This window comes from Electrophorus electricus, chromosome 2 (assembly GCF_013358815.1).
Source record: "Electrophorus electricus isolate fEleEle1 chromosome 2, fEleEle1.pri, whole genome shotgun sequence".
Taxonomy (NCBI): Eukaryota; Metazoa; Chordata; class Actinopteri; order Gymnotiformes; family Gymnotidae; genus Electrophorus; species Electrophorus electricus.
Window position 1 is genome coordinate 34,231,681 of NC_049536.1, and position 14,325 is coordinate 34,246,005.

The 14,325-nt window shown below is 50.8% G+C and overlaps 1 protein-coding gene across 2 annotated transcripts in view; it reads right to left on the minus strand.

Moving 5' to 3' along the window:
- Positions 1-14,325, minus strand: part of kalrna (kalirin RhoGEF kinase a) — a 141,060-nt gene that overhangs the window by 15,338 nt on the left and 111,397 nt on the right. For both annotated transcript variants that reach the window (XM_035536272.1, XM_035536268.1), the window contains exons 34-36: positions 12,261-12,507; positions 4,010-4,275; positions 2,645-2,782 (exon numbers count right to left, since the gene is read on the minus strand). In XM_035536272.1, the coding sequence (XP_035392165.1) occupies positions 2,645-2,782; positions 4,010-4,275; positions 12,261-12,507 (651 nt within the window). The remainder of the gene's footprint in view (positions 1-2,644; positions 2,783-4,009; positions 4,276-12,260; positions 12,508-14,325) is intronic.

Sequence of the window (14,325 nt, forward strand, 5' to 3'; positions counted from 1 at the left end):
GAAAAACATGAAAACTTTGATACTTCAAGGAGTTTGAGCCGGTCTCCAAGGACAAAAACTATTTTACACCAGGAGTGCGTGTGTGTATCCGCACGTGTGTGTGTGTGTGTGCACACGCGTGTAGGAGTGCGTGTGTGTATCAGCACCTGTGTGTGTGTGTGTGTGTGTGTGCGGGCGCATAGGAGTGCGTGTGTGTATCAGCACGTGTGTGTGTGTGTATCCGCACGTGTGTGTGTGTGTCCGCACGTGTGTGTGTGTGTGTCCGCACGTGTGTGTGTGTGTGTCCGCACGTGTGTCCGCACGTGTGTGTGTGTGTCCGCACGTGTGTGTGTCCGCACGTGTGTGTGTGTGTGTGTGTGTCCGTGTGTGTGTGTCCCCGCATGTGTGTGTCCCCGCACGTGTGTGTGTCCGCACGTGTGTGTGTCCGCACGTGTGTGTGTGTCCGCACATGTGTGTGTGTGTCCGCACGTGTGTGTGTGTGTCCGCACGTGTGTGTGTCCGCACGTGTGTGTGTGTCCGCACGTGTGTGTGTCCGCACGTGTGTGTGTGTCCGCACGTGTGTGTGTGTGTGTGTGTCCGCACGTGCGTGTGTGTGTGTCCGCACGTGCGTGTGTGTGTGTGTGTGTCCGCACGTGTGTGTGTGTGTGTCCGCACGTGCGTGTGTGTGTGTGTCCGCACGTGCGTGTGTGTGTGTGTCCGCACGTGCGTGTGTGTGTGTGTCCGCACGTGCGTGTGTGTGTGTGTGTCCCCGCACGTGCGTGTGTGTGTGTGTGTCCGCACGTGCGTGTGTGTGTGTGTCCCCGCACGTGCGTGTGTGTGTGTGTCCCCGCACGTGCGTGTGTGTGTGTGTCCCCGCACGTGCGTGTGTGTGTGTGTGTCCGCACGTGCGTGTGTGTGTGTGTCCCCGCACGTGCGTGTGTGTGTGTGTCCCCGCACGTGCGTGTGTGTGTGTGTCCCCGCACGTGCGTGTGTGTGTGTCCCCGCACGTGCGTGTGTGTGTGTGTCCCCGCACGTGCGTGTGTGTGTGTGTCCCCGCACGTGCGTGTGTGTGTGTCCGCACGTGCGTGTGTGTGTGTGTCCGCACGTGCGTGTGTCCGTGTCCGCACGTGCGTGTGTCCGTGTCCGCACGTGCGTGTGTCCGTGTCCGCACGTGTGTGTGTGTGTGTCCGTGTCCGCACGTGTGTGTGTGTGTGTCCGTGTCCGCACGTGTGTGTGTCCGTGTCCGTGTCCGCACGTGTGTGTGTCCGTGTCCGTGTCCGCACGTGTGTGTGTCCGTGTCCGTGTCCGCACGTGTGTGTGTGTGTGTCCGTGTCCGCACGTGTGTGTGTGTGTGTCCGTGTCCGCACGTGTGTGTGTGTGTGTCCGTGTCCGCACGTGTGTGTGTGTGTGTCCGTGTCCGCACGTGTGTGTGTGTGTCCGTGTCCGCACGTGTGTGTGTGTGTCCGTGTCCGCACGTGTGTGTGTGTGTCCGTGTCCGCACGTGTGTGTGTGTGTCTCCGTGTCCGCACGTGTGTGTGTGTGTCTCCGTGTCCGCACGTGTGTGTGTGTCCGTGTCCGCACGTGTGTGTGTGTGTCCGCACGTGTGTGTGTGTGTGTGTGTGTCCGTGTCCGCACGTGTGTGTGTGTGTGTGTGTCCCCGCACGTGTGTGTGTGTGTCCGTGTCTGCACGTGTGTGTGTGTCCGTGTCCGCACGTGTGTGTGTGTCCGTGTCCGCACGTGTGTGTGTGTGTGTGTCCGTGTCTGCACGTGTGTGTGTGTGTGTCCGTGTCCGCACGTGTGTGTGTGTGTGTGTCCGTGTCCGCACGTGTGTGTGTGTGTGTCCGTGTCCGCACGTGTGTGTGTGTGTCCGTGTCCGCACGTGTGTGTGTGTCCGTGTCCGCACGTGTGTGTGTGTGTGTCCGTGTCCGCACGTGTGTGTGTGTGTCCCCGTGTCCGCACGTGTGTGTGTGTGTCCGTGTCCGCACGTGTGTGTGTGTGTGTGTGTGTCCGTGTCCGCACGTGTGTGTGTGTGTGTGTGTCCGCACGTGTGTGTGTGTGTGTGTGTCCGCACGTGTGTGTGTGTGTGTGTGTGTCCGCACGTGTGTGTGTGTGTGTGTGTCCGCACGTGTGTGTGTGTGTGTGTGTCCGCATGTGTGTGTGTGTGTGTGTGTGTGTCCGCATGTGTGTGTGTGTGTGTGTGTGTGTCCGCACGTGTGTGTGTGTGTGTCCGCACGTGTGTGTGTGTGTGTGTGTGTGTGTGTGTCCACACGTGTGTGTGTGTGTGTGTGTCCGCACGTGTGTGTGTGTGTGTCCGCACGTGTGTGTGTGTGTGTGTGTGTGTGTGTGTGTGTGTGTGTGTGTGTGTGTGTCCGCACGTGTGTGTGTGTGTGTGTGTGTGTGTGTGTGTGTGTGTGTGTGTCCGCACGTGTGTGTGTGTGTGTGTGTGTGTGTGTGTGTGTGTGTGTGTGTGTGTGTGTGTGTGTAGCAAGGTGTGTGCACAAGCAGCAACTGATGAGGTCTCCTTATGGGCTTTTAGTGAGTGACACTGCCTAAGGTACTGAGATCAGCCCATTACCACTCACCACCTGTGACCTACCAGTACCCTTCAAGGACAGACCGTGTTCACCAGACATTACCGCACGCTTGCACGGAGAACCCAGCGTACCTTCTCCTCCTGGGCGGAGGGGTCCTTGATGATCTCCATGGGCGGAGGCAGAGGCGTGTGAGACTCGTCCTCCGGCTCCTCCTCTCCTCCGCTCTGCATTCCTGAGGCCTTGGAGAAGCTTCCATCTTTTCTCACGCTCTGCAGGACAAGAGAGGTGAAGTTCAACACACGTAAGGATGTCTTAAACGATACCTACGGCGAACCAGTTAAACCAGTTAAACCAGTTAAACCAGCTCCTCCAGCGAGAATCCACAACCACTGCTCAAGACTTTGTCCCCTGCGGCAGCGGGACACGCCGGCTGCCAGGGACGACTAACATGGAAAACCAAACAAAGCGCAGCCGGCTCTCCGAGAGCTAGCTAAGGGACGTTGCCCAAATCCCCCTTCTGATTCCACGATGTGCTCCCGATTACTGATCCTGCTTCCGGGCTCGGAGTAGGGGAAAGTAGGTCAGGGTTAATGTGGGCCATTGGGTTGGGGGTCTGTGTCTCCTGCCCTGCTACTACAGAGCCTCTTTGTGCTACCACAGTGCTCAGCACACAGGCCAGCACAGCTTGGCCAGTCCCCCGCTCTGCTAACTGCCCCTCATCAGACGGCCCATCTACCACGGCCGCTGCAGCCACACCAGAGCCTTCAGAACGCTCTCACACGAGAACAAGGGGGGCACTTTTCGGCACGGAGCGCTGGCGTAGAAAGAACGAAGGCGGTGAAATGCTCTGACATTAGACAGGGTGCTCACCAGCGCTTATAACACGCGTCATCATAATCGCTTCAAAGAAATCTATATATAAAACACATAACATGGCCGACATAGTTTATCCACAAGCAGTGGGACAAGTGCCACTGGACACACTTCTGCTGTATGTTATCTGTAGCATGCATGTATGCTGACTGTGATGAACTGAAAAAAAAAAAAAGCGAGGGACTCCAGGAAATCTCCTGCAGTCTGACGAGCTGCAGGGCTGTCGTTAACAGGACCTCCAGACGCTGGATTCATGGGTTCATCTCTCAGCTGTGCTCAGAGTGGTGGAGAAACAGCTCTCATTCTCCTGCATGGCACTGCCCCACACACACACTTACACGGGAGAGCCGTCATGTGGAACTTCCAAACACACAAGGGGTCAGGTTACTAATGTGTGAGATCTCGTATGCGATCTCAATGTTCTGTTACCACGGTGATGACTAATGTGCTGAGTGCTGAGACACAATAACCTGAAAACACTCCAAGACGAAAAGCCCTGAGTGTTGTGCGATTAGATCCACTTGCGTTTAAAGGGGGAAAATCAGGGGCCCTGGAGAAATAAGGCCAAAACACAATGCAAAAGTAAAGCATAACCTCTGCCACCAAGCCGCCCCCGCCCGTACCTCCTCCGGGCCGTCGTCCTGGGTCTCGGGGGGGCCCAGGTCAATGCTCTTGCGTCCGTCCCTCTTCTGCTTCTGCTTGCTGGCCGGCTTCTTGACATTGCTGCCGTGACTGAGGCGGCGCACGGGACTCGTCAGCCATTTCTTCAGCGTGTTCCCTGAGCGCTTGGGCCCCGGCGAGCTGCTGCGCACAGACGCTAGCGACGCGTGAGGCTGCAGTGACGCCACCGAGTCCGACTTCCCATCCGGGCCGCTGACGGCGTAGTTCTCTGGAGGAGCGGCACGACGGGACAAGCCGAGGCCAGACAGAGGTGGCGCGCCATGTAAAGGAGACAAAAGGAAAGTGAGCATCATTTCCGCTGTGCTTGTAAAGGAGTGGAATCGTTTCGCTGTCTTATTAAACTGGTATTTTAAGTTGGAGGTAGTTTCAGGAGCGGTTCACAGCAATCCAAAAAGTGACAGGCTTGACAAACGAATGTAACGACTGACGTGTAAACATGTTCATGCCATTGCGAGTAAGCCGATCACTGGCCCCCTACTGCGGCACACACTCCACACACTGCACACACCCAAACAACCCTCCAATGCTGCCAGTGTGTACAATCCTGTCTGCAACCATAATGGACTGGAACTGGTCTAAAGGCACGTTATGTAGCATTAAATTACCAAATGCGTAAACCATAAATAACTGTTAAATTGGATCCTATATGTTGACTCCAACCATGAACCTATGCACTGTGAAGAACTGTGTGTGTGATTTTCATTGATGAAACATCATCTACTTTTAGAAAAGTTTAAAAAACCTATATGTCTTCTTTATGTGCTTGTATACACCCCTTCCATTGGATAACACGAGCACAACAGTCTAGAGAAGGACAACCCTAACAGAATCACCGTATGACTGGAAGTAATCCACTTATATTACGGTAGTGTAAAGCTTTCAGTGATCGGCTGCCCTGATGGCTGTAACTCGTTACGCTGAAAGCAGTAGTGTGTTTAGCTTTTGGGCTCGAAGTTGTGGACAGATATTGGTAATAATCCAGGCTCATTTAACCACACCAAGATCAATGAACCATACCAAACTAAAACTGATTTAACTGTATCTACCATGTGCAAACTGAAATATATTGAATCTGACCTAAAATGGAGTCATTTGCCTACACCGAGCATAAACACTGACTAGATTAAAGGTTATTCGGTAATGTAAGCGGGTCTCTCCCTGGGCTTTACAGCCACACACTACTAACTCTGCTTGTGTTCACATGACTGAACTTTAATACCCTTGACTTTCAACACTTAGAACAAAACACATGCACACCTGCAGAGATTACACAGAAGTCTGCAGAAAGTTTAAACACCCCACCCAATGTGCGTGCTCACACACACACACACACACACATGCACACACACACGCACGCACACATATATATACACACACACACACACACACACACAGACCAAAATCGTCATTCTTCATTAAGAAATCCAGACACAGCACATGGCTCCATTGAGTGGATTTGCATGACCTCCTTACTGTGTGTGTGAGTCTGTGTTTTTATGAATGTAGCCCTTCCTGAAACATCTCTGTTGCTCTCCTCTCGTCTTCTCCCTTCCCCCTTGGCCGTGAAGGACTGCGCGAGGACGTCAGGCTGGCGTGGTCAAACACGAGTGTGCTTTGAACAGGGAGTCCATGTTCACACACAGACATGCTGACGACAGCACAGAGTCTTGTGAGTCTTGTAGGGACTCAAAAGTAGCCTTCAAGTGTTATGCTACGCTATGTAATCTTACACACACACACACACACACACACACACACACGCGCGCGCACGCACAATAGGTCACCCAATAAAAACACAAGAGTGACCTTCAAAATCCAGCCCTCGCATTTATCTAGTGCAGTGATTATGATAACATTCAGATATTAAATCTTAATGTGAACCTACAAATATGCTGAATTTGTCATAATTTAGTCTAATGCTACTTGATAGTGTTTTCACTGCCTCACACCAGTACCAGTCTGACAGCAATGACACCCATTACTAACACCCTAGAACCAGTACTAACACCCATTACTAACACCCTAGAACCAGTACTAACACCCATTACTAACACCCTAGAACCAGTACGAACACCACTGAACAGGTACTAACACCCATGAACCAGTACGAACACCACTGAACAGGTACTAACACCCATGAACCAGTACGAACACCACTGAACAGGTACCAACACCCATGAACCAGTACGAACACCACTGAACAGGTACCAACACCCATGAACCAGTACGAACACCACTGAACAGGTACTAACACCCATGAACCAGTACGAACACCACTGAACAGGTACTAACACCCATGAACCAGTACGAACACCACTGAACAGGTACTAACACCCATGAACCAGTACGAACACCACTGAACAGGTACTAACACCCATGAACCAGTACTAATACCCAGTACTAACACCCATGAACCAGTACCTCATTCATGAATCTGGTTAAGAGAACGCCAGGATAAGCAAAGCGTTGCTGCCTCTATTCCTGTATACACACACACACACACACACGTTACTACACTGTTCTGATACCTTCACTGGGTTCCTAAAATGCAGAAAAAAGAGTAGGTGGGTTCAGACTTTTGATTGGTACTGTACATCTTGACTGTTGCTTCTGTGTTCACCAGGTCACACGGTAACATCAGGGTGGAACGGCATGACGCGGACGCTCTGCTGAAGTTATTGTGAAGGGTTATAACTCATGAGTGACGGCACTGCCCCCAGAGATGAAGGTCCCTTGCCCCTCCCCCTCAGCATGTGATCTCTGATGCCATTTAATGCCGTCAGAGCATTGTGACATCACGGCCTGCCCATGCGCTTCTCCCAGCGCCCCCGGCGACTAGCTGAGCACGGCCCGGCCTGTAGCTGCCCCCCAAAGCCCCGTCCACCAGCTGGGCAGCTGGGCAGTAAAAATGCCATAGATAGTTTCGCCTAAGGAGACCTCGTTGCGTGGCAACCACAGAGAGAAGCCGCTTCTGAAAAGCGGACAAGTCACAAGCTAACGGACATTGGAGGAGGTGTGACGACCTTAAGACACTGGGCCTCTCTTTCCAAACAGCATGGGCTATCTTAAACAAGATAAAATAATAATAATAATAATAATAATAATAATAATAATAATGATAATAATCCTTGAATAACCTTTAACTCAAGATACAACTGTCATTCTGTAGTCCTGATTGTTACATTTTTCTCCTCTTTTCCAGCAACTATTATCAGTGTTCAACTAAAATATGTAACAGACTCAGAAAATATGTCACGGAGCCGCTGAAACCTCCACCAGCCGCTGTGAGTAAACGTGTCGATTAATAACAGAGGCGTATGTGACAGTTAAAATTCCAAAGAAAAGAAATTAATGTTCAGGTAAATGTACCATCTGAAAACAGAGAGGTTCCCTGGGACCAATCCGTTCAGGGAAGTCTTCCTTACACCTCGCTGCAGTCACAGACAGGGATGTGTTTCACGTGACTTCCTGAAATACGCCGGCATATTTATCTGTTGCTCAGCCTGTTGATGCTACAGAATAACATTCCATCACTGCCTGAAAGTCTCTACGTTCTTCTGTCCATGACAATCCTTCCTGTGGGTGTGAGGTATTGAAAGATTTGTGTCATCTTCGTGACTCATTCCTTTTCCTCGTAACAGGAGTGTTGAAACCCAGCATGCTACACGGACGCCTATAACGGTGAACCGCCAGGGTACGAGAGCAATGGGTGATGGGTGGGGGGCTAGACTGCTCACAGAAAGGATTGAGAAAGAAACAAAAGTCCCCATGTTTCCCATAATTCCCCTGCTTCACCCCTGCCCTCAGAGTGGTCTTCAAAGAACACTGCGCATCGGAAGGACGCGCACTCGAAAGGAGCAGGTCTGGTGATGGAGGACAAGGTACCGCCACACACCCGAACAACGTACTTAAAAACTGATTTTCACTAAACGTGTGGCCAATTGGCCAATTGATCCTCAGACCAGATAAATTCAGTGACCTCCTTAGCCAACCTGCAGGACCGAAAACCAGGCACAACACAAGAAAATAACCTCTTGCAGAAAGTTCTCACATGGCTCGTCTGCCCCGACCGAGATCGTTACACAACGCTTTCTCAGTGCATCGTCTTTGCTCGAGTAGGTCTGGAGGTCCTTCTCTGTGCTCTGTATGATGGTATGGCAGAGAACACGGCCACTGGTACCATCTCCGCTGTCTGACCACAGAGACTTCCTGAGTTAATAGATAATGAGTGAGCACTTTAGCTCACATCAGGGCAAAGCACAAGGGTAGTTTGTTTCTGTCGTCAGCTCGCACACATACACACACACAAACACACACACATGCACGCATGTGCCCATGTACACACACAGCTCTTTCAACTCCAAATACTCAAAAGCTCTTCAAGAAGCAGATAAAAACATATATTAAGTAAGGAAAATGCTTACTTAACTTACTTAATGTGTTTTCAAAGACACTCAACGTGTGACTGCTCAATTAACAAGACTGCTTGATTAACAGCTAAGTGGTGTTAAGACCAACAGCAAAAAACCAGTATACAGAACACAAAACATAGCCAGCAGGTCCCCACTTCAGTCGTTCCTGCCCCAGAAAGAACCCAAAGCAGGGTCGAGCGTACCCACCTGACACGCCACAGCAGTGACAACACCACCAGCACTTAGCTACGATCCGACTACAGCAGGATCCTCGACACCTTCCCCTCCCCATGGCTGCCTCGAACGCTCACGGCTCAGCCGCTAGCGCAGAGGACAGAGGCGCAGAGGGAGAGAGCGAGAGTGAGAGAGCGAGAGTGAGAGGGGGGGAGGGAGGGAGAGAGAGTCCCGCCGAGCTGAGGGAAGCATAATCACCCAGGAGAGATAGGAGGGGCCACCCCCCCTACACCCCCCCCCCCACACACACACACACATATACACACTCACCCAGGAGAGATAGGAGGGGCCACCCCCCTACACCCCCCCCCCCCACACACACACACATACATACATACATACATACATACATACACACACACACATACATACACACACATATACACACACACACACACACACACACATACACACACACACACACACACACACACACACACACACACACACACACACACACACACACACACACACACACACACACACACACACATATACACACACACATATACACACACACATATACACACACACACACATATACACACACACACACATATACACACACACACACATATACACACACACACACATATACACACACACACACACACATATACACACACACACACACACATATACACACACACACACATATACACACACACACACATATACACACACACACACACACACCCTCCTTGCCACACTGGATTTTGGAGACTCAAGTTACATTCTGGACTATGACAAAGGCGCTACTGATTGCGCCAGACTTTGTGATCTGCAGAGTGTAGTTGAGCCTCCCGGCTGCTTGCGGGTCACCAGAGCGGCTCTGCCATGCCCCCTGCCCCAGCCTGGGCTGTAGAGGCAGCCACTCGTGCTAAAGAAAGGGACATACACATCAACCACCAAAGAAAAGGATTAGAGGGTAATAGAATGCAAATCACAGGAAGGTTCAATTACTCAATTTCCTGTGAGTGGTATTTCATGGCACTCTCATTCCTGCCTGTAAAAATTCCCCTTTCCGCTCTAACTAAACGATGGGAATTGCATTTGTGTGAAGCCAAAATGAGAAGAATTCACACCAGAGAAGTGATCGGACATGAAAAGGTGAAGGATAAACACACACCATCACGCATGTATGCAAAGTCCAAACAAAAGGCTTCTGTGGCCTGTGATACGCTGTAGTCTAAGTCACAGCGCCAACAAACACAGTGCTCTGGATAAAATATATTTGCATGTGAGGAGTTTGAGCCAACATCGCTAACTGTGCCTAAACAGATGTCTGTAGTCCAACAGTGACCAACACAGCAGCTCAGAGTTCCACCATGTAGCCCAGATATTTCTCCCACCAAGTGTAGTGTTCTGGCCTATTTAATCACACACACGAAACACGCACACACAAACAGGCACACAACATGCATGCATGCACGCATGCACACACGGTTTACAATTAGGCCACTTCTCAGTCAGAAGGCTACACTTTACCCCCTGACTGTTTTGGAGATCATTTTGCTCCAGTTTAGGAAACTCCAACTCCTTCACCCAGACCTACGCCAGCGCTCCAGCCAGATCCGGCTTCAATCCACGGTACCGCGGTGGAACCATGGAGGAACGTGAGGACAGCTCAGAGAGACGTGGTACAAAGCAGAGGCAAGGCGCATCACGCAGCCCGAGCAGGCGGTGCTGCACGGGCCTTTTGCGAGACACGGTCCCGTTTCTGCGCTGGGCATCGATGTGCAGAGCACCGCAGTTTGCATTCAGCGGCAGGAAGATAACAGCGGCTGCGCTCGCATATGGAAAAGGCTTCTGACCGTGGAAAGGAAGCTGGCTAGGCAAATGAGATTAGCTCTAAAAATACACGCTATAAGGCTGCGGAGCACAGCACGCCTCGCGTCCCAGACACACCGGCGGTGGAAAATTGGGTATAACGAGAGAGCAAAAAAAAAAAAAGTTACAAGGTGTGTATAATGTACATCTGAGGACAGGATTTCATTTTTTTGCTGCGCGAAGGCCCATGCAGTGTTTGCTAACAGCTCAGTGACTGACATTGGTTCAGGTTAGACCTAATGTCATCGCTGGGGTCAGCTTCCGAGGTCACAAGCCGAGAAAAGGAACGCCACAACGAAGGAAACTTTCCGGATGTCGAAACACCACGTCACACGGTGACTTGGGCACTGCAAGACCACTGACTAGACACGTTATGCAATGTTTTTACTTCTCATGTAGAAATGATTTTTAGTTTAAAGCTTAGGTGTTCCATAAGGAAACAGAGTCACTGGCAGAAGGGGTGACACTGATCCTAGAAACAAGGAACTCCTTAAAAGAGGAACTTCTGAGCAGGCATAGGAAAGTCTTGGCCAACTCCCTGCATTAAAAGCCCCACACTGAGCACGTGGATGGAGTCGGGGCAGAACCGGAGGACTTCTCCAACCTCGTTCTTTCCCTCAAATTGTCTTCCTTTTTTTTTTTTCCTGCACGTGGGAAAAACAAGACTCAGGAATGGCGGCGTTACACGCGGATGTTATAAGCCTGTAAACAGAGGAAACACCGCCCCCCACACACAGGAAGTGTTCACTCACAATAGAGAGGGAGTCTCCTGAGATCCTGCACAGAAACGACAACCCCTGTCCCAGAGCTGTGGCGAAACCACACTTCAGTATAACATTTGCATCATAAGAAAATATTAGTAAAATGCGAGCTGAAGTAGCAATGTGCGTGAGGCTGCGATGTTTACGCGCTATGATTATTACCACGGCAACACTCTGCACAAAAGAATACTGATGACATTATTAAGCACCATTAATAGAGAAGCATCAAAGGTTTAGGCAGCCTGTTGCTGTCCAACTGATCACTGATCTCTCCATCTATTGGCACAGTGCAAGTGAACAGACAGGGAGCTCATCTAAGGGGAGGTGGACGTAGGTTATCAGCACCGCATGGTCTGTGCAGCACACACACACACACACACAGCAGCGCTCCTCAGGCCTGTAGTGTCTCCAGTAATGCTCGGTTAATGAGTTCTTTAATGACGACGGATGATGAGGGTCAGCACTGCAGTTACAAAAACGTTAGAGTGAAAAAGCAGAGAAAGAGATAGAAGGACAAAATGAGAGAGAGAGAGAGAGAGAGAGAGAGAGAGAGAGAGAGAGAGAGAGAGAGAGAGAGAGAGAGAGAGAGAGAGAGAGAGAGAGAGAGAGAGAGAGAGAGAGAGAGAGAGAGAGAGAGAGAGAGAGGGGGAGGTGTGTAAGACCTGAGAGAGCGCTGCTCCTGCCGGGATGTAGGTTAACGCTCATTCACCAATAACCAATTAAAAGGGGCGTGTTGCCCCCTAGCGGGCAGTAGCGGTAGCACAGGTTTTTCCTGCAGCCTCGCGGCAGCACACCGCTGAACTGCAGTCTCCAGCTTGGCTGGATGAAAAGTCGCCATCATTCTCCAGCTCTCCGCGGGAAAAAAGCGCCCATCCCAGATCTCACGGTCTGAGCAGGATGAGTGTGAGCCACGCCAGACCCAGCTCTGAAAACTAAAAACCTGCCGACGCCCTTACCTTTGCCTGCGGGGAAGAAGCAGTCCATCTCCACGCTGCTGCGCGAGTGGGAGACGCAGAGCGACCCGCTGGGCACGAGTCCCTCCAGGGCTGGGCTGCGGTCTGTGGTGCGCACCAGGCACCAGCCGGGCTGTTCGCTGGGCCTGTCCAGGAGCTCCACCGTCTGGCCCGTCTGCACGCTGAGCTCGGCCGCGCCGCCGGCCACGAAGTCCTGCAACACCACCGTCAGCTCACACCCGCCCGACAGCTGGGGGGTGGAGGGGGAGAGAGAGCGAGAGACAGAACAGTGAGATCTTTTGTTTGCATCTTTTATGCAATGTTGACAAAACGCAGTCACGGTGACGTGTCACGGTCTCACACAACAGTCTCACACTGCATTGCAGTCGAAACCCTGCCAACAGGCAGACAGGTTTCTCACCAGAGGCTCACAAACCCGCCATCAGGCAGACAGGTTTCTCACCAGAGGTTCACAGGGCAGTGGACCTCAGCAATCTCTACGTGAGAGGATGGGTTCATATTTCTCTCTGTCCAAAATAATTGCCCAATGCCAAACATTTTTTTCCATCATACAATTAACCAGTGTAGTTCTTCAACAGAGAGTGGGCTCAGTTACCATGGCGACGTGTGATTGAGTATATCGTCTGATGTGACGGTATTTCATATTCATATCCAAGTCTGTCATTTTAGTGCATTCAGAATGGAGTGTAAACTGTAGGTTAGCTCTTTTGTTTCCCAAATGTGTGCGTGTGTTTGTCTGGGCGTGTGCACGTGTGTGTGCAGGTTTGGCAAACAGCTGGTTTCACATGGGGAAGAAAAAGAAGAGAAAAGGTTCCCCTCCCTTCATACACACACACACACACACACACACACACACACACACACACACACTCACACACACTCACACTCACTAACACACACTCACGACAAGACCACCCCACAGTCATTCTCCTCCAAATTACTCCAACACCACCTGCTCTTCTTCCTGTCTGCTCCCTGTGAGCCACAATTGAGAAACTGGAGCACTGGGAGACACACCACGAGTTTCAGTGAGACAATCCGTGAATTCATGGGCTCCCTACCACCAAACCTGAGCTCATCCTGCAGCCCTCTGTGGACGCCACAGCCTGTACTCACAGTGAGAGAATAAAAACTCCATTATTGTCTTAACTCAAGAAAGGCCTTTGTCCAAGTTACTGGCACGGAGAGACCTTTATTATTTGAGAACACTGGGCTTGTCTGTGTCCCAGAGTCAACAGGCAAGAAAGGATTTAAAAAGGTGTTTCATGAAAGGTGTGTTGGAGTTTTGCAAGAGAACAAAGTTGACATGTTCTAGGCAAAGGTGAGACCTCCTTTGGCAGATATCTTGGCTATGTATTATATGAGGTCAAAGGTCAACAAACTCCTGTTAACACTTGAACAATAATTCTTCCACCCTGTTATAGGTATTCTGAGGCCGTGTGATAATGGTTCCCAGAATCATTTCTGCATTTTAGATTCACAATTCTGAAGATATGAAGGAGATCAATCCCAGATTACTTTTATCCACCCAGCTCCAGGTTTAACCGCAGTCCAGTCAGAGCTCGGTCTGTGGAGAGACCGGCAGGGCAGAAGGTGATCCTCCTGCCGGCGAACGCCATCTACTGAGGCCATGGATTATCCCGCACACACACACACACACACACACACACACACACACACTTTGGAGACATGCCCTGAAATACACTGAAGCCCTTATCGCAAACCTAATGTTAGGAGCAGAATTCATTAGACTGAATAGTGAACTTTAATGGTCCAAAACGAGGATGAGAGAATGTGAGAAAAGGACTCTCGAGACAGCTTTGACATCAGGCGGACGAGCCGTGTAGTCCATGCTGGAATCATGCATCACTGTCTCTGCCTATGAGGACTGGGGCCACAGAGGAAAGCCAGATGTTTAGAGCCTGCGTTACGTACGGTACATAAACCAGATACGCTTACAGCCCACTGTAATAAATACGACAGGAAGTGACTTCATTGTGACGTGACGCACTCTTGTTAAGAGGAGCTGTGTGCACAGAAACGAGGA